Below are 21,059 nucleotides of genomic sequence, written 5' to 3' on the forward strand. Positions count from 1 at the left end.
ATGGAAACCAATGGAAAATATTGTCCTTGTAGTCTGTGCCTTCAGATTCTACCAATCAACTTAATCTAACCTCACCAATTTTTCACATTTCAAAAACTGCATGAGCTGAGGGACTTGGTTTCCATATGCAATGTGAACAGTATATTGAAGGAAAAAATTTTAAAGTAGTCAAGATACTAAACACCCCCCGCCACCAAAATCAGTGCTTGTATAATGATACAAGTAGAAAAATTAGTAAAAGAAGTGCTTTCTCAGCTAACAAAAATTACAATCTATCCCATATCCAGTTTTAATACTATCAGAAATCATTTAATTAAATACTGACTTTAGAATTATAAGTGATTATTTTGTTTTAAAGCAAAATGTAGTTAGTATCACCTAATCTTCTCAAAAAAAAAAAGTTGGGGGTTGGGGGGAGGGAGACAAGAACAAGTCTTACCTCAATAAAAGAATCAATGTGCAACATTAGAGCTTGAGTCCTACTGATGATAAACTGATTGACACATGCAACAGCGTGAGACCTAGAAACAAAGTTTAAAATTTAACATATGCTCATTGTAACTTTGTTCTATCTACAGAAAATTGGCAAAAACATTCCTCCATAAAAGTATTATGGTATATGTCTATCAATATACCCACTAAAAATAATAAGTCAAACTTCTGTATCAACAAAGAAAGAATTTGAATGATATATTAAGTGCAAAATGCAAGTTGCAGGGCACCATGTATTTCTAAGCAACTGAAAAATGTTAGAAAGGACATGGCGCAAATTTTTAATAGGGCATGCCCCCTAAAGAGTGGAGGTTGAGTGAGGGGCATAGTTGTTTTTTAGATACCAAAAGATTTAAAAATGATAGGTAAACATTCCTTTTGAAAGTAAAAATGGAGAATAGTCCATGTGTTCTGGCATATGCAATTCAATTGCTCAGCAGTTCTTATTGGCACCACCTTTAAAAATTTACTCTTAATTCAATCATTTCTCACTGCTTTCATTTCTCTCATCCAAGCCATGATCTCTGATCTCTTACCAGAGTTAGTGAAATAGGCTGTAATTGGTTTCCCAACTTCCACTGTGCCAAACCCCACTACAGCCTGTTTGACACACAAAGACCACACTATACTCTCATTCAGATTGCTGCAATAAAACTTAATCTACTTTTTCTACAAAAGGTCAAACAGTAAATATTTTAAGCTTTATGTGCCACATAAACACCTTTGTCATTTTTTTCCCTCTTAATTACAACCTCTTAAATTAAAAAATCATCCTTACCTTGCAGGTCATGGGCTAAATTTGGCTCCATGGGACATAGTTTGCTGACCACTTGCCTAGATATTCCTTTATACTGTGGCTCCTCCCTTATTCCCTAACTTCAATTCCCATCATGCTGCTACAGACCAAAGTTTCTTTCTTCTGTCACTCTAAAAAGCTGATTCCTAATTCCAGAGCCACTTGCTGTTCTCTTAAACATTCTTCACCATCTTTCATAGACTCACTTCCTTACTTTGTTCAGTCTTTGTACAAATGTTTCCTTTACAGAGAACCATTTATATAAAGTATCTCTGAATCACTGTCTATCCCTGATCTCATTATTTTTCCATCATACTTATCACTGTCTGAAATTATATTACTTATTCATTATCTGTCCTATCTCCTCTTCTGAAATATAACCTCCAGAGAACCTTTGTCTCAACCACTGTGCCAAAAACACAGTTGGTTTTTGGTTCTGCAGTTACAGCAAAGCACACAAACATTTACTAAGGTAACATTAAGTGAAAAAAGCATACTATGGGGAGCTCAACCACTTAAATGTGCAGCACAGGGTAAGCTGCTTATGCTTTAAAGTCTGTTTTTTTTCATTCTATAAAACCACCACTGGCTGGGTGCAGTGGCTCATGCCTGTAATCCTAGCACTTTGGGAGGCCGAGGCAGGTGGATCACTTGAGGTCAGGAGTTCGAGACCAGCTTGGCAAACATGGCGAAGCCCTGCCTCTACTAAAAATACAAACATTAGCCAGGCCTGGTGGTGCATGCCTGTAATCCCAGCTACTTGGGAGGCTGAGGTAGGAGGCAGGAGAATCTCTCAAACATGGGTGGCGGAGGTTGCAGTGAGCCAAGATCGTGCCACTGCACTCCAGCCTGGGCGATGGAGACTCAGTCTCAAAAAACAAACAAACAAACAAACAAACAAAACTCTGTCTCGAAAACAACCACAACTCTGTCTCGAAAACAACCACCACCACCACCACCACCTACAATTCATCCATTTGTTGGGGGGATTAAACTAAATGAGCTAATATATATGTTAAGTACTTGGCATAATAAACAAATGGAAAAAAAATACGATAAAGTATTTTACAGGGCCTTTAAATTAAGGCCCTTTTAACTTGCATTTTTTTGTGTGTGCATGTGAGGCTAAATTTAAAAGGCAGAAATTTATCCTATCCCCAGCCTCCAGAGGCACCTATTACTAGCTTCCCCAAATAATTTTCAGAAACTTGGGAACAGTCAGGATTTACATTTTAAATTAAAAGTAACAGTTTGACATGCTTTCTTTAGAAGTTTAATATAGTTTCTGTACATCAGCAATGAAGAAAAAAACTAGAAAAACTTAAATGCTACCATTTACTATAGTATCAGAAGACCAAGTGCCTGGGAATACATTTAATATAATATGCTCAAGGCCTCTAAAAAGAAAAGTATAAAACTTTATTAAAAACAAGCAATTGCCAGGCACAGTGGCTCACGCCTGTAATCCCAGCACTCTGCGAGGCCAAGGTAGGCGGATCACCTGAGGTCAGGAGTTTGACACCAGGCTGGCCAACATGATGAAACCCCATCTCTACTAAAAATAAAAAAATTTAGCTGGGAGTGATGGCATGTGCCTGTAATCCCAGCTACTTGGGAGACTGAGGCAGGAGAATCGCTCGAACCCGAGAGGTGGAGGTTGCAGTGAGCAGGGATCATGCCACTGCACCCCAGTCTGGTAGACAAGAGCGAAACTCCGTCTTGGAAAAAAAAAAAAAAAAAAAAAAGCAGCAGCAATTAGTATTGTGAAAATGACTATTTCTCCTAAATTGATCTATAGATTTAACGTTATTCCAATGTAAATTCCAAGATTTTTCATAAAACTTGACAATTCTAGAATGTATAAGGAAGAGAAAAGGCATTCCTACTGTCCTACTGTAAGCTCTAAATATCATTTCCCAATAAAAGGAATCAGATGTAGGCCAGAAATACAGATGACAAACTTGGAATGCTATGGATATCTGTGTATATAAAAATAAAACTTCCTTGTATTGATTTCTGGTGATCAAAGGCAATAACAAAGGCAGAATAATTACTCACGTCACGTATTCATAATCAATACCAACTTGTTAATTAGATCTGATACCACATAAACGGCATTTGTTTGTGAAGAATGAATTTTTTTTCCAATATGATCTCTTTCTTAGAGATTATAAGAAAATATTCCCCCTAGAAGCAACTGAGATATTTAGTAAGCTCCGAGTAATTCTGCTAAATCATGTATATTTTCAATTCTAGTATCTCATCCCGAAAGTCTACATATTTCAGGTCAAATTCTGATTTTTAGCTTTTCTTCAACATATATTTTTATAAGGTAAAACTCTTTAAAGAAGTTGTTTTATTTATTTATTTTTGAGATTGAAACTCACTCTGTCACCCAGGAGGGAGTGCAGTGGCGCAATGTCAGCTCACTGCAACCTCTGCCTCCTGGGTTCAAGTGATTCTCCTGCCTCAGCCTCCCAAGTAACTGGGATTACAGGTGTATGCCACCATGCCAGGCTAACTTTTGTATTTTTAATAGAGGTAGGATTTTGCTATGTTGGCCAGGCTGGTCTCAAACTCTTAACCTCAGGTGATCCACTGGCCTCGGCCTCCCAAAGTGCTGGGATTACAGGTGTATGCCACCATGCCAGGCTAACTTTTGTATTTTTAATAGAGGTAGGATTTTGCTATGTTGGCCAGGCTGGTCTCAAACTCTTAACCTCAGGTGATCCACTGGCCTTGGCCTCCCAAAGTGCTGGGATTACAGGTGTGAGCCACTATGCCCTGCCGTTTATGATTATTTTACAAGTTCTGCCAAATTTATATGTTGTAAAACTGTAGGCCTTATTTTCATTCCATTTTGGGACAGAATGTAAATTTAACTTATAAATAGGAGTAACGTCAAACAAAATTTTTTTCAAGTTGAGATATCCCAGAACACAATAAAAATACGGAAAAATTATCTTTATATAGTTTGAGCTGTTTGTACAACTCTTTCCTTGCTGTGTAGAAATTCACTGCAATATGTCATAAACTTTTTTTATTTTGAGACGGAGTTCTGCTCGTTGCCCATGCTGGAGTTGCAATGGTGCGATCTCGGCTCACTGCAACCTCCACCTCCTGGGTTCAAGTGATTCTCCTGCCTCAGCCTCCTGAGTAGCTACAATTACAGGCGCCTGCCACCATGTCCAGCTAATTTTTTGTATTTTTAGTAGAAACAGGGTCTCACCATGTTGGCCAGGCTAGTCTTAACCTCCTGACCTCAGGTGATCCACCGCCCCCAGCCTAAACTTTAAGTAACTACAATTTGTTAAAAAAAAAAAGAAAAAAGCCTCAAACGCTCCAATTTTTGCTCTAAGACATACCAGAATTCAATTTGAAGCTTTAGTCATGAAACAGCAATGGAATAAAATAGAGGGCCCATTAATAGACCTACGCACACATATAACTAAGCATGTAACACAGGTGACATTTTAAACTGATGAGGAAAAGGAAGGGACTATAAAATAAATGTGACAACAAGAAAAAGTTACCTAAATGGAAAAGACAGAATATTTCTCTCATAGCACACACCCACAAATGCCAGATATATTAAGCTCTTAAATGTCAAAGAGCCCTTAACATTTTAAACTCTTAGTAAAGACAAAAAGGGATTAAGATATTCTCTACACACATAACCGATAAAGGATGAGAATTCCTGTAAATCAATGGAGTACAAATAACCTAGTAGAAAAAAGGACAAAAGACAAGAACAAGATAAAGGCAATAAACATACAAGATCTTCAACATCATTAATGATAGTAAAGAGTATCATCAAGACCATAATGAAACACCAAATAGCTATTTGATTGGCAACACTTAAAAAATACGCTAATTGTCATGCAATGGAGTATTACAGGAGTCAAAATGAGCTATATTGATTCAGTACAGATGAATCTTAATGACATAATATTAAAGTTGCCTATGTCTACATTCAGTACTGTGCAGTTCTTATAATGCTAAAAACTAAGATATATAACACCCTTTGCATATGCATGCAATAAAATTATCAAGAAATGTAAGGAAAGTATGAAATTGGGGTTTAGATGTAGACTGTTGTCAAGGTCTTCATTTTGTTTCAGGTGGTGGATCTGACTGCTTATGTTATTAAAAATAACTAATATATAACTAAAGGCTAAATACGAGTAGGCCATGATGAGAATGTCTTCAACTAAGAATAATAATTCAATTCTGAGTACCTCAAGTCTGATAAAATGGTTCTTATTTTTAAATTGTTTAGTCATCACCTATAGAACTAGGCAATACAGTGTAGTTTCCTATACTCTAATTCTATTTTCTTGAAGTCCAACAGTTATGTTGAGAGGGAAGAATGCTTAAGAGTACATAGTAAATGCCAGTTAAACTACATTAATAAGGTATTAAATAATGTAGAATAAGATCACGTTAAAGATGGATGATACATTTAGTATATATTTGTAGCAGACAGTTACTTACCCAAATATACATTAAAATGAAGAATGCTTTTTTTTTCTGTACAACAGAATCTCAAATGGGTATGAATCAACATTAACGGAATGGAATTTTTTTTTTGCAGACAGGGTCTTATTCTATCACTCAGACTAGAGCACAGCGGCTCACTGCAGCCTTGAATTCCTGGGTTCAAGTGATTCTCCCGCTTGAGCCTCCAGAGTAGCTAGGACTATAGGCACACACCCCACTACACTCAGCTAATTTTCTAAACTTATTTTTTGTAGAGAAAGGGTCTTGCTATGTTGCCCAGGCTGGTCTCTAACTCCTGGCCTCAAGCAATCCTCCTGCCTCAGCCTCCCAAAGTGCTGTGATTTTAGGTGAAATATTTCTGAATTGCTCAACTTTACCTAATGTTTTAATCAAATGACCATCTACAAAATAAAAACCGTGAAAAAATATTTATGAATAATATCCAGCAATGGTGTATCAATTACCAGAAATATGGTTTTTGGATTTTTCTGTTTTTCTTTTTTGAGACAAGGTCTCGCTCTGTTGCCCAGGCTGGAGTGCAGTGGTACAATCTCAGCCCACTGCAAACTCATCGTCCTAAGCAATCCTCCCACCTCGGCCCTCCAAGTAGCTGGGACCACAGGTGTGTGCCACCATGCCCAGCTAATTTTTATATTTTTTGTACAGATGGGGTTTCGCCACATTGCCCAGGCTGGTCTTAAACTCCTGAGCTCAAGCAATCCACCCACCTGGGCCTCCCAAAGTGCTGGGATTACAGGCATGAGCCACCAGGCCCAGCTGTTTTTTCAATTACTGAGAATCAGTCACAAAATGTGAAGTACGTATATTACTACATTTGCATTATCTTAGTTAAAATGTTAAAAGGGGGAAACATCGTGGAAACGCGAGCTCTTGTTAACTATGCCAGAAATAACATTATTATTATAATGTTACAATAATGGAAAACCAAATACCTGCATGTTCTCACTTATAAGTGGGGGCTAAACACTGGGTACACATCGAGGTAAAGATGGGAACAACAGACACTGGGGAATACAAGAAGGGGGAGGGAGAGGGCCAAACTCGCTAATGGGTACTATGCTTACCACCTAGGTGATGGATTCATTTGTACTCTAAACCCCCAGCATCACGCAATAGGACTTTGTAACAAACCTGCATATATATGTACCCCAATTCTAAAATCAAAGCTGAAAAGAAAAAAACCACAACTAATCTCGGCCTTAAATAAAGCAAGTTAGAAGACGCCTGTTAACTACCACAAATATAATTAACTACTGTAAAAGGCAGAGAACTTTTATCACGTTTAACGAAAATTTCCTCACAATCAACATTTCACAGGTTTTGTTACTGAAGTAGTAAATTTCAATTACATAAGTTCACCTCTCTGGAACATCCAATATCTTTTGCTAATCTCAAAAATACCAAGTAATGAAAACTAAGGTAATGGTCAGGTTTATATCAGAGTTAATGAATTAGTACTGGCAATATAAGTACCTTATTTTTGGACTACTATGCTTGAAGAACTGTAAAAATTTGGGAATCATGATGTTGAGAGGACGATCTAAAACATCACTATCTAAAATCTCAGCAGAATCTTCACAAATCTTCTGAAGGGCACCAAATGCTCCCTGTAAGAGACACATTTAAATTATTCGAATTTGTTAAAAATGAAGCCATATGAAAACAAGCTGAAGAATGCTGACTAATTTGTATGGATTAATGTTCTCAGCCCACATAAAATGCCTTATAAAATCTGTAAATTTAATCGCTCAATTTTTTTTTTTTTTTTTTTTGAGACAGAGTCTTGCTCTTTCGCCCAGGCTGGAGTGCAGTGGCGCAATCTCGCATCACCGCAACTTCTGCCTCCTGGATTCAAGTGATTCTCCTGCCTCAGCCTCCTGAGTAGCTGGGATTACAAGTACCTGCAATTGTGCCTGGCTAATTTTTGTATTTTTAGTAGAGATGGGGTTTCATCGTGTTGGCCAGGCTGGTCTCAAACTCCTGACTTCAGCTGGTCTGCCTGCCTTGGCCTCCCAAAGAGCTGGGATTACAGGCATGGGCCACCACGCCTGCCCTAATATTCAATTTTAAAACAAATTATAATATCATCGAGTATGTAAACATCTCAGTTAAAATTCAAGGGTATATTTTAGTTTTAGCACTAAATGACTTAGAAGTGGAGGATATTTTGGTTGGCAGGAGAAGTAAATACCAGTTTGTTTAAATTAAATATAAAACTACATTTACATAGAAGAGTAATCACCATAATACTTTTCTTTTTGAAGCACAGAGAGGTCATTAATACCATTAAAAAGTTACTTAGGCCGGTGCGGTGGCTTAAGCCTGTAATTCCAGCACTTTGGGAGACCGAGGCAGGTAGATTACCTGAGGTCAGCAGTTTGAGACCAGCCTAGCCAGCATGGTGAAACCCCGTCTCTACTAAAAACAAAAAAATTAGCTGGGTGTGGTGATGCATGCCTGTAATCCCAGCTACTCCATAGGCTGAGGCATGAGAATCGTTTGAATCCTGGAGGCAGAGGGTACAGTGAGCCAAGATCGCACCACTGCACTCCAGCCTGGGTGAGAGGGCAAAACTCTGCCTCAAAAAAGTAAAGTTACTTACATATAAAAGTATTCACCGGGTAACTGGTGACAAAATCTGTTGCAAGGGCAGGCAATGCAAATTGGCGACCATTTTCCTAAAACCATTTTAATACTAAAAGGGAAAATCCAGAGCCTTTGCACGTAACATATAACCTACTAGTTACCCACCCACCTACTTTACTGTTTATATTATATAATTCCATCAGCAGCAACTTGATGCTTATTCTCCATAGTACAGTTTTAACGTGTCCAACAGAAGGTAAAATCCTTTAAGGAAATTACTCAACATCCTTTCAGATTTTATAATATCTTAAAAATATTAAATCTGAAAATATTTTTAAGTCTAAAATTTAATCAATATATTAAATTTCAGTCTTCAATTTAATATGCGTTAAATATTAGGAATTTTAATTGTCATGCCAAAATAGTCATATTTAATTATTAAGGTTTTTTTTTTTTTAAAAAAAAACTTTACTTCTGAAACCCTATTACATCAAATTAAATGTGAACTTGTTACCCATGTGGCAATTAAAAATTTCAAATAAGAACAAACATTTAGCTATCACTACATACCAACATCTGGAAAACCACTATCTTTAGTGCAGATGGATGGGAATATTGTTTATTTACAGTATGACTTCTATGTAGTACACCAGCTCAACAATTTCACAATTACTGCAGCTTAAATTTTCTATTCTTCGAAAGTGCTTGCTGAAAATTTTGATCTTTTTTTTTGAGACGGAGTCTTGCTCTGTCGCCTGGGCTGGAGCGCAGTGGCACAATCTCGGCTCACTGCAAGCTCTGCCTCCCAAGTTCAAGCCATTCTCCTGCCTCAGCCTCCTGAGTAAGCTGGGACTACAGGAGCCAACCACCACGCCCGGCTAATTTTTTGTGTTTTTAGTAGAGATGGGATTTCACCTTGTTAGCCAGCATGGTCTCCATCTCCTGTCCTTGTGATCCGCCTGACTCAGCGTCCCAAAGTGCTGGGATTACAGGTGTGAGCCACCACGCCTGGCCTGATCTTCTTTTATGTTACTACCATCACACCAAAGCACTATTTAAATGCAATCAACTGTCACATGATTACTTACTTAGCTTTTCTGTAATCTTATCAGTGTATTTCCAAAGTTTTTTTTTTTTTTTTGAGATGGATTCTTGCTCTGTTGCCCAGGCTGGAGTGCAGTGGCGCAATCTCGGCCCACTGCAATCCCTGCCTCCTGGGTTCAAGTGATTCTCCTGACTCAGCCTCCCGAGTAGCTGAGATTACAGGCATTCGACACCATGCCTGGCTAATTTTTGTGTTTCAGTAGAGATGGGGTTTCACCATGTTGGTCAGGCTGGTCTCTCAAACTCCTGACTCAAAAGATCCGCCTGCCTCAGCCTCCCAAAGTGCTGGGATTATAGGTGTGAGCCACCACACCTGGCCCCAAAGCATTTTTATGTATATGGGAACGAATAATTTTTCTTTTTCTTTCAAGGAGCAAGAAAAGTGGCTTTAAGCAGTACTTAGCTAACTCCCCCTCTCTCTATCTTCTCTATTTCCCTGTATCCACCTGTTGGGCAACAAACTGCCATGTCCTAAAACCACCTTAGGTGTATTTTTTTCTGGAGATAGGGTCTTGCTCTGTCACCCAGGCTGGAGTGCACTGGTGTGATCTCACCTCACTGCAGCCTCCACCTCACAGGTTAAAGTGATCCTCCCACCTCAGCCTCCTGAGTAGCTGGGACCACATGCGCACATCACCACACCTCACCAATTTTTTCTAATAGGGTTTCACCACATTGCCCAGGCTGGTCTTGAACTCATGCAATCCACCCAGCTAGGCCTCGGGATTACAGGTGTAAGCCACCATGCCCGATCGGTTTTCTTTCCCTTTTAGGTTAGGTTATTCCTGTGGGTTTTTTTTGGTTGTTGACAGGTTATTCCTGTGCCTGCCCTGCCTTCAATCTCCGCTCTCTGAGAGGTAGAGGAGTCACTGCTTTATAGAGTCAAGACACGGAATATGGTTTCCACATAAAATAGATTTCCACCCAAATTGGAAGCCTGCTAATAGATACTTACAGTATCCACTAACCATGAGAAATCATTCTCTCTCCCCAAACGAAAAGGATGCTAGTGATCTAATCAGTGGCAAAGAACACCCACAGGTCAGAGTTAACATATGATTAAAACTAAGACAGGCCGGGCGCGGTGGCTCAAGCCTGTAATCCCAGCACTTTGGGAGGCCGAGATGGGCGGATCATGAGGTCAGGAGATGGAGACCATCCTGGCTAACATGGTGAAACCCCGTCTCTACTAAAAAATACAAAAAAGTAGCCGGGCGAGGTGGCGGACGCCTATAGTCCCAGGTACTCAGGAGGCTGAGGCAGGAGAATGGCGTGAACCGGGAGGCGGAGCTTGCAGTGAGCTGTGATCCGGCCACTGCACAACAGTCTGGGTGACAGAGCGAGACTCCGTCTCAAAAAAAAAAAAAAAAAAAATTAAAACTAAAACTAAGACAATGGTCTGGTGCAGAGGCTCAAACCTGTAATCCAAACACTTTGGGAGGCTGAGACAGGTGGATCATTTGAAGCCAGGGGTTCAAGACCAGCCTGTCCAACATGGGGAAACTCCATCTATACTAAAAACTCCATCTATACAAAAACATTAGGCAGGCGTGGTGGCTCATGCCTATAATCCCAGCTACTCGGGAGGCTGAGGTGGGAGAATCACTTGATTCTGGGAGGCAGAGGTTGCAGTGAGCTGAGATTATGCCACTGCACTCCAGCCTAGGCAACAGAGCGAGACTCTGTTTGAAACAAACAAAAAAACAAAAAAATGAAGACAAGTTTAGTGAAGTGCAGTGGCTCATGCCTGTAATCCCAGCACTTTGGGAAGCTGAGGCTGGAGAACTGCTTGAGCTCAGGAGTTCGGGGTCAGCCTGAACAACAGCGTGACCCCATCTCTACCAAAAAAAAGAAAAAATTAGTCTAGCATGGTAGCACATGCCTATAGTCCCTGCTACCTGGGAGGCTGATGTAGGAGAATTGTTTGAGCCCAGGAGGTTGAGCTATGATGGTGCCACTGCACTCCAGCCTGGCAACAGAGTGAGATCCTGTCTTTAAAAACAAAAACAAAAACAAAAACCACCAAAAAAACGACAAAAGCACAAGTTCAGCATCCCTTAGATATCACATAAGAGGCATAAAAACAATTTAGAGAAGTTTAAAAAGTACTCAAGGTCCAGGAATTTGGTAAATTTCAGTCTATCTTTAACTGATTAAGCTTGACACAAACTGTTTATTACATACGTATACATCCAAGAATAATTTTATCACAGAAAAACAAGATACATCCTTGTATGAAATATAGTAAAAGAGGTTTATAATGTAAGTTTTTACAGAAAAATAAATGATTTACAAATGTAATATAACACAAAGGTAACTTTAGGTTTCTAAGTTTTGAGAAGCTATATGTTTCGTAGGAATTATTTTCCCCCAAAGCTGCTAATACATAACATGACAAGAAAAATAGAAAAAAACCAATTATATATGAAACCAATATCCTTACCTCACAAGTATTGTAATCTTCAGAATCCAACAGGCTACAGAGTTTTGGTAAGAGGTCAGGCCAATTCTGCAATTCTCCCTTGGAGGCTATAGTTGTGATCAAAATACCTTGAACGAAAACACACTTCTTTAGGAAATCCAACAGCATTATGTTAGGTATTGCCATGTGAGTAACTGTATGTACAAACACACTTTATGTAAATAATAACATTTGGCTAGATGTGGTGGCTCATGCCTGTAATCCCAGCATTCTGGGAGGCCTAGGTGGGTAGATCTCTTGAGCCCAGGAATTCCAGACCAGCCTGGGCAACACGGTGAAACCCCGTCTCTACTAATAATACAAGAAAATCAGATGAGCATGATGATATGCGCCTGTGATCCCAGCTATTCAGGAGGCTGAAGTGAGAGGATCACCCGAGTCAAGGAGGTCAAGGCTGCAATGAGCCATGATTACGAGACCGCACTCATGCCCAGGCAGAGTGAGACCCTGTGTCAAAAAAAATTAGTAACCCTCACCGATGACACCCATATCACCATTGCATATCTTGTGGGGAAAAAACCTCACAGAAACCAGATCTGTTTCTAATACTGTTTTTCAACATTTCACCCTCTAAGGGTTTTTGAGTTAAATTTACCAAGTATAAAACTGCAACTTCTTTTTCTGCCATACTACCAAGAATAGTTCCACCAATTAAAATTAATTCTAATGGCTGGGCACGGTGGCTCATGCCTATAATCTCAGCACTTTGGGAGGCTGAGGAGGGTGGATCACATGAGGTTGGAAGTTCGAGACCAGCCTCATCAACATGGAGAAACTCCATCTCTACTAAAAATACAAAATTAGCCGGGCATGGTGGCGCATGCCCGTAATCCCAGCTACTCAGGAGGGTGAGACAGGAGAATCGCTTGAAACCAGGAGGCGGAGGTTGCAGTGAGGCGAGATCACGCCATTGCACTCCAGTCTGGGCAACAAGAGTGAAACTCTGTCTCAAAAGAAAAAAATAATAATTCTGATTTATCCATACGGAACAGTAGAAAGAAAGTATACCAAAATGTTAGCAGCACTTAACACTGGGTGATGAACTTACGAGTCTGTTAGGTTCAAATAAAAGACACATTAAGAGGCTAAAAATAGCTCCCTGACTTAATCTGGAACCAGAGACAAGGAACATGGTAGGAAAAACTTAAGTGGATAAGCATCACTTGAGAATAATTCTACATGTTTCACTGCTTACAACACTCTCCCTCATGTAGGCAGGCTACATACTCCTAAAACAGTTCCCACTTACTGGATCAAGAATGAGTCGCTAGAGAGGCGATCTTGGAGGCTGGGTGGCCCAGGCTCACTGATCATGTTGTTCTGACTGAACAGATTATCTCAACTGTGTTGTGCAGCTGAGTTGTGATAGTCAATGTATTATGCAAATACACACAAACGTAAGGAAAGTTTTGTGTTAATACAAACACAAGGACAACAGAAAGGTTTTGTGTTAACATTTTTTTCTGCCTTAGTAAACATATTAGTGATATAATATGCTTAGTGATTATGGATCTTTCAGTGCCAGAAGAGTATAAACTCTTGACAACAGAAAAATTATATGCATTCTAAGCTGCAAAATATGAGTGTGCAAAAAGGAAAAAGGGAAACTCTTCATAGGGTTATTTTGAAAATTCAACTGGATATATACAAAATGCCTGGCATCTAGTAAACACTCAATGACTATTACTGAACAGCAAATATTACTGTTTCTATAAATTTTCTACCTTTAGTTTTGAGAAGGTTACTTCCAATGATAAAGAACTAAAAAAGAATCTAGAAAGTAAAGCTCCTGGCAAATTTACTCTTCACACACACAAAAATTAAATTGTATAGTAAGAATTAATGTACTGATAGCATTTTCAAGATATAGCCCTTACTTAATAAAATAGCCTTCCATTAAGATCCAAAAGCAGCAAGACCTGATCCTTCCTGCAAATTAGTCTTTCCTAAAGTTAAAATATAAAAGAACTAAGGGAATGAGAAAGATCTGAATCTGTCTAAAAGAAACCAAGCATGACTTAAAAAAGACTACAAACAAGCAATAAATCACAACAATTAAACCCAATCTACAACTTGGTACTAACGAACTGCTCACATTCATTACTTCTGTTAGCAGAACACTAAAGAATGTTGATGTACTAACAAACTTACCTGCACCCATCATCTCACCCACACATGAAGAAGCATCTAATACCTAGCACAGCTGCAAAAAGTGGGAAGTGACACATATTTCTCAGTATTTACAAGAAATACAGGAATGAAATCAGTGTGCTTGGCAACAACTACTAAAATCTTAAAAAGTTTAAACACACTTTGACCCAATAATGCCACTTACACGAATTAATCCTACAGAAATTTGCCTGTAGATGTACAAACACATACAAGAGAATATTCATTGAAATAATAAAATTACAAACAAACTATATACTCTCTAAACAAGAGAAACATCTTTACCTCATCTAATGAATTACCCAACAGTCATTAAGATGTGGTCCCTTCCAAACAGACTTCCTTGGTAAGACTCCCAACATGTATTGTTAAGGTTAATAAAAATTTTTAAAGCCAAAGCTGCAAGTCTATTTTTATAATCAGTAATCTTTTAATTAAGATATTTAAGTATTGTAAATATTATTAATAGGTGCTAAGAAATACAAAAATAACACATGGTCCTTGCCCTTAAGGAGCTCAGTCAGGCACTCCCTGACCCCAACACGTGACATGGTCTGGGGACATTTTTGGTTGTTACAACAGGGTATGTGGCTGCTACTGGTACCTAGTGGGTACAGGTCAGGTGTGCTGATTAACATCCTGTAGCGCACAGACAAAATAGCCCAACAACAAAGAATTATCCAGTCCAAAATGTTAAGTGCTGAGGTTGGAAAACTCGGGTCTAGAGGAACAGAGTCCTACATTAACTGATAATGCAGAGTCGGAGTACTTGCATGACTATACATACACCAAGAATTTTCTGTGAAGGTTACTAATTGATGAAAAGCCTGTTGCCAATTCTTAGAAATGATTTTCAGAAACCCCAAAAAATTATTTCACTTACAAAATATGTTCCTGGAAGTGTTTTACATCTTTTTCTCATGTAAACAAAGATTAGGCAATTTAGGTTATTAAAAAAACAACCACCTTCCCAGATTTGTTGGAAAGCACCAATGTGTTTAAATAAACTCATCAATTTTCCTGAAGCAAAACAAACAAAACAACAAAATTATGAAATATTTTAGAGTGGTTTTTTTTTTTTTTTTTTTTTTTTTTTTTTGAGACGAAGTCTTGCTCTGTAGCCCAGGCTGGAGTGCAGTGGCGCGATCTTGGCTCACTGCAAACTCCACCTCCCGGGTTCATGCCATTCTCCTGTCTCAGCCTCCTGAGTAGCTGGGACCACAGATGCCCGCCACCACACCCGGCTAATTTTTTGTATTTTTAGTAGAAACGGGGTATCACCGTGTCAGTCAGGATGGTCTCGACCTCCTGACCTCGTGATGCCTGCGCCTTGGCCTCCCAAAGTGCTGGGATTACAGGCGTGAGCCGCCGCACCTGGCCAATACTTTAGAGTCTTAATGCTGTGCCCCCAAAATTATTTCTCCCCTCTTTGGGAAGAATCTGTCAATCACACCTTTCACCACCTTCACTAATACATATAGCTGGAAGGGGTGTGTGAAGGGAGGAGGGACAAAAATGAACTCATTTTTAGCTAACTTATTTCAAGCTCATAGCTGTTTTATCTAGTTAACATTACAGACTTTTTAAAATAGAAAATTTCACATATATACATAAAAATAGAAAAATACAATGAACTAAATGTATCCATTAATTAGGTTCAACAATCATTAATACATGGTCAATGTTGTTTTATCCATACTTCTACCCACAACCACCTTAACATTCCTAATTGCTCTTTTATGAAATCCTAGACATCATGTCATTTGAAAATACACTGCAGTTATGTTTGAAGCTCCTTCATCTGTAGTAAAGCAACTAAATAAAAGCTGTTTCTACACTGAAAACTACAATGGTCCCTCACAATTAGAATACTTAAATATCTACTTAACATAAACTAAAATGAAAGACCTTTCGTATTCTACTAATACACAGCAAGAAATAAAAATACCTACATAAGTCAATTTCACCAATCTCCGTTTAAAAATAAGTCAGATGATACATAAGTGCTTAAATAATTCTCAAGATAAAGTCAGCTCCTAAACATGTTCAAAAACCTTATGGAAGGTGAAAGTACTCACTGGGAGATAAAACCAATTCTTCTCTCCCCAATACTATTACTTCTAACCTTTCAAATTTAAAGACACAAAGTATTATAGTTTGGACCAAATGGCACTTAAAGATAGGTTTATAATGAAATACAGTTTAGGAAGAAACAATCTTATATCTAGTTTCTAAATCCTCTCCTTTCCTTTCAGCTGAGTTGCCAACTCTCAGAGGAAACCCACCTTCCCTCCAAATCCCATTCCACTTATGTATGGGGACTTCTCTCCTGGATCTGAAATGGAAAAGGCTGGCACACACTCACCATTCTTTTTAACAGTATCAAGAGTAGGTAAAGCCTTAAGGTACATAAGAGTATATTAATCTAGGGAGTCCTTTTTCTTAAACCACAAATGTCCTCTACCCATCAAATTTAAAATCAGTGTCAATGATGGCACTGTTTAATACAAGAATATCTAGAGGAATGTGATAGAGCCAATGCTTCGTAAGTAAGAGATGAATATTTTTCAAACCCACAACAAGACAAAATAGGAACTTCTTTTTTTTTTTTTGAGACAGATTTTCACTTGTTACCCAGGCTAGAGAACAATGGTGTGATCTCGGCTCACTGCAACCTCTACCTCCAGGGTTCAAGCGATTCCCCTGCCTCAGCCTCCCAAGTAGCTGGGATTACAGGCATGTGCCACCACACCCGGCTAATTTTTTTGTATTTTTAGTAGAGACAGGGTTTCACCATCTCAGGCTGGTCTCGAACCCCTGACCTCAGGTGATCCATCCGCCTCAGACTCCCAAAGTGCTGTGATTACAGGTGTGAGCCACCATGCCCAGCCAGGAACTCTTAATGAAAGCATCTGACTCATTTAACTGATTTTCATTTAACCAGCCTGGGTAGATTAACAGAAGCTTTCCAGGTCATTGTAAAAGTTAGCTGTTTAAGCCCATGGTATACTAAAGTCTGCCCATTAGTAAGCTCCTCTTCAGTATGGCTATTTATTACTGCTTCCATTGGTTGGTATATGGTGTTAACCAACAGCCAGTTGTGTGTGTTTCCAAATAGATTTATACGAGTTACTATAACTAAGCATGTTAATTCAGTATTACATAAGCTAACAGAAAGTTGTACTGCCCCTGAAAATAAGCTGAACGCTCTGAAAAGACTAAAAAGTTGCTGCTGAATTACTGACAAGGCAAATATTTAAAAACAAGGGAGAAAATAGTGAAAATCTAGAATCCTAAATACACTTAGGTTTTCCATAAACAATCAAAAAGTATTTGTTTACCTGTAAAAGTGAAACAAGAAATTATATCCCATGCATTATGCTAGGCAGAAAATAATAACTCCAAGCCAGGCACCATGGCTCAGGCCTGTAATCTCAGCACTTTGAGAGGCTGAGGCAGGCGGATCACCTGAGGTCAGCAGTTCTAGACCAGTCTGGCCAACATGGTGAAACCCTGTATCTACTAAAAAGTACAAAAATTAGCCGGGGATGGTGGCGGGTGCCTGTATTCACAGCTACTCGGGAGGCTGAGGCAGGAGAATTGCTTGAATCCAGGAGGTGGGGGTTGCAGTGAGTCAAGACTGTGCCACTGTACTCCAGCCTGGGCAACAGAGACTGTCTCAAACGCCCTCACCCCACACACACAAAAAACAAAAAACAAAACAAAAAACCAGAACTCCAATCTGCACGCTCAAGAAAAAGTAGTGTCTGCAAATTAGTATCACTTGTTGATGCCCCATTTTAACGAACTCTGATTAAGCTAAGTTTAATTAGGCTCTCCTTTTATCCAGGGTCACTGGTTTCACTGGATGAGAGAGCTTTTACCATGATTACACCATTTTGAAAGCATTTAAGGCAATGAAAGTTTCCCCATCACAATTTAACATAAACCAATAAAAATTCCTAAGGAAATAATCTGTCATCTCTAAAAACGACACAGTTACAAACAAAGTAAGCAAAACTGTCGTAATACAACTTACCAACAGTGGCTCTAATCAGAGGAGAGGAGTCACCAATATTATTTAAACATTCACTTTTAATAAAGTCTGTTACACCATTTGGGAAGTTCTGAAAGTGTGCTTTCACATTATTCTTCAAGATGAGACCACTCAATGATCTTGTGGGTTCATCTGTAATAAAACAGTAATAGTATTGAGTTTTGAAGTAGTCTTAATTTTAAAATGTGCTGATAACAGTAGTTTTAAAAATATTTATATTCAAAAGTTGACTGACATTCAAACTTGCTATAACCAGTTAAAATAATTATAACTGATTAACAAAAGATTAGTGTATGATTTATAGCTCAGGGTTTTTCAACCTTCACATACTGACAATTATTTGTTGCGGGGTGCTGTCCTGTGCATTTTAAGTAGCATCATTAGCCATAGATACCAGCAGCACCCCTCCAAATTGTGTTAACCAAAAATGTTTCCAGATAATGTCATATGTCTTCTGGGGGTTAAAATTGCCCTTGGTTGAGAACCACTGATTTAGTTTGAGTTAATTTAGTTTACATATATGGCCACTGTGCTTGAGCTTTATTGTTTCCTGATATAAACATCATTATAGAGCTGGAAGTATTAGTCATTAAAAACATCCAATTTTTTTTTTTTTTTTTTTTTTTTCGTTTAAGGGCTGGGCGTGGTGGTTCATGCCTTTAATCCCAGCACTTTTGGGAGGCCAGGAGTTCAAGACCAGTCTGGCCAACATGGTGAAACCTCGTATCTACTAAAAACCCTCAAATTAGCCAGACATGGTGGTGTGTGCCTGTAATCCCAGCTACTTGGGAGGTGGACGCAGGAGAATCATTTGAACTCAGAAGGCAGAGGCGCCAAGATCATGCCACTGCACTCCAGCCTAGGCGACAGAGTGAGACTGTCTCAAAAACAACAAAAAATTTTTTTGAAATCATTTTCCTCCAATGTCAAAAAATATAATATTGGAAAAATTAAGTGGACAAAGAATATATAAGATCATCTTCATGTAACAAATATAATTGCTGTTAATTTATATCATGTTTTTCATTTGCCTCTGAACTTAAAAAGAAAAAAAAAAAACTCCAAAAACATTTAAAGAGTTTCCTTAAAATAAGTTTAATCCATAGATAGTATTTACAAAATTTCAAAAAGCAACTTAATACTAGCAGAACATAACTGATGGCTTTACCAGTTGGCATCAACACCAACAATATTAGCAATAGCTAACATCTTCATTAAACACTGCTAAGTGCTTTCCAAATGGCACTGCACTTAATCCTTACAACTTCATGAGGCAGGTATTATTCATTCCATTGCACAAGTGAAGAAGCTAAAGACTTTGAATCATTCTTCAGTATTACCCTCCTCTCAAAGGGCTATAAGATGAAGAGCTGGTGTGTTGAAGAGAATGTTATTTTAACACCATTGTTTTACCTGTCTTCTTAAAAAATAATATATTCCAAGCTTGTTCTAGTTAGTATGATGTTCCCAAACTCTGACTGGCACTGAAATCTTCAAGAGTGAAGCACATGTAGAGGCAAAAAGAGCATTTTCTCTGCACACAACTCCGCTCAGGTCATCACAGCACTATAAAACCTTGTATGTCATCATTTAAAAACTACTTTCCATTTTCAATTACAACCCATTCCAATGAGTAATTTAAAAGGAAACAAAACATATTTTTAAATTCTCTTAAAAGTTAAAAATTGCCATGAAATAAATGAAGTCAGATATTTAACTTCTTCAAGCAATAAAGTTGCCTTAAATTACCTGTTAATAATTCAGCCATATAATTATTTTATTTTATTTATTTATTTATTTTTTGAGACGGAGTCTCGCTCTGTCGCCCAGGCTGGAGTGCAGTGGCCGGATCTCAGCTCACTGCAAGCTCTGCCTCCTGGGTTTACGCCATTCTCCTGCCTCAGCCTCCCGAGTAGCTGGGACTACAGGCGCCCGCCACCTCGCCTGGCTAATTTTTTGTATTTTTTAGTAGAGACGGGGTTTCACCGTGTTAGCCAGGATGGTCTCGATCTCCTGACCTCGTGATCCGCCCACCTCGGCCTCCCAAAGTGCTGGGATTACAGGCTTGAGCCACCGCGCCCGGCCCATATAATTATTTTAAATGGCATGACTTCGTTTACAAGAAATATAGCATATTGTTTTTACCATAAAGGTTATAAGATGAAGAGTTTTAATAAACCACAAAATGAAGTGAAACAATTCAATATGAGAAGTATATACTCTCTTAAAATCCATTTTAAAAATTCAACGACTAACGATTTCCTTTGTTTTAAAAAAATTAAGACTATTTCAGTGGACCCTCAATTTGTTCATTTGCAAAGTGAGAGAATTAGAGCAGCTGATCTGAGGGCTCTTATAGATCAAAAATTTTACTCTACAATTCAGTGATAAGATTGCTAAACAAGCATTTTTCTGCTTTAATATGAACGGCCATGATGCAAAGGTTTTTTTAAAACAGAAAACTACATGCAGCAAACTTGTGTCCCAATCTTCCCAGGGAAAAAAAATAAATGCATAAACGCAAGAAGAAATATCAAGTGTTATACCAACGTAAAACTACTGCATCCTTGGAGAAACTGCATAATGAACATAAACACATTTTAGGTTCAAGAAAATCTGAAAAATATCCTTTCCAACATTTTATGGTTTTGTAATTAATGCTCTGTGAAAGCAATGGCTTCCAAACTCTCTTGCCACTACTGAACAAGTTGTATGTTTGTGTTTTTTTAAGTACTTCTGAAGCATCCCAGGCTGGGGTGCAGTTGCACAATCATAGCTCAATGCGGCCTTGACTTCCCGAGCTCAGGTGATCCTCCCACCTTAGCCTCCTGAGTAGCGGGACCACAGGTGTG

At 38.6% G+C, this 21,059-nt stretch overlaps 1 protein-coding gene across 4 annotated transcripts in view; it reads right to left on the reverse strand.

Moving 5' to 3' along the window:
• Positions 1-21,059, reverse strand: part of LOC105475169 (transportin 1) — a 98,534-nt gene that overhangs the window by 40,349 nt on the left and 37,126 nt on the right. For all 4 annotated transcript variants that reach the window (XR_011624920.1, XM_011730201.2, XM_011730204.3 and 1 more), the window contains exons 4-7: positions 18,190-18,339; positions 11,943-12,049; positions 7,283-7,416; positions 440-521 (exon numbers count right to left, since the gene is read on the reverse strand). Coding sequence is in view for 3 of the 4 variants with exons in the window: in XM_011730201.2 (XP_011728503.1) it covers positions 440-521; positions 7,283-7,416; positions 11,943-12,049; positions 18,190-18,339 (473 nt within the window). In the remaining variant the exon portion in view is untranslated. The remainder of the gene's footprint in view (positions 1-439; positions 522-7,282; positions 7,417-11,942; positions 12,050-18,189; positions 18,340-21,059) is intronic.

Source organism: Macaca nemestrina, chromosome 6, assembly GCF_043159975.1.
Source record: "Macaca nemestrina isolate mMacNem1 chromosome 6, mMacNem.hap1, whole genome shotgun sequence".
In the NCBI taxonomy this organism is placed as follows: Eukaryota; Metazoa; Chordata; class Mammalia; order Primates; family Cercopithecidae; genus Macaca; species Macaca nemestrina.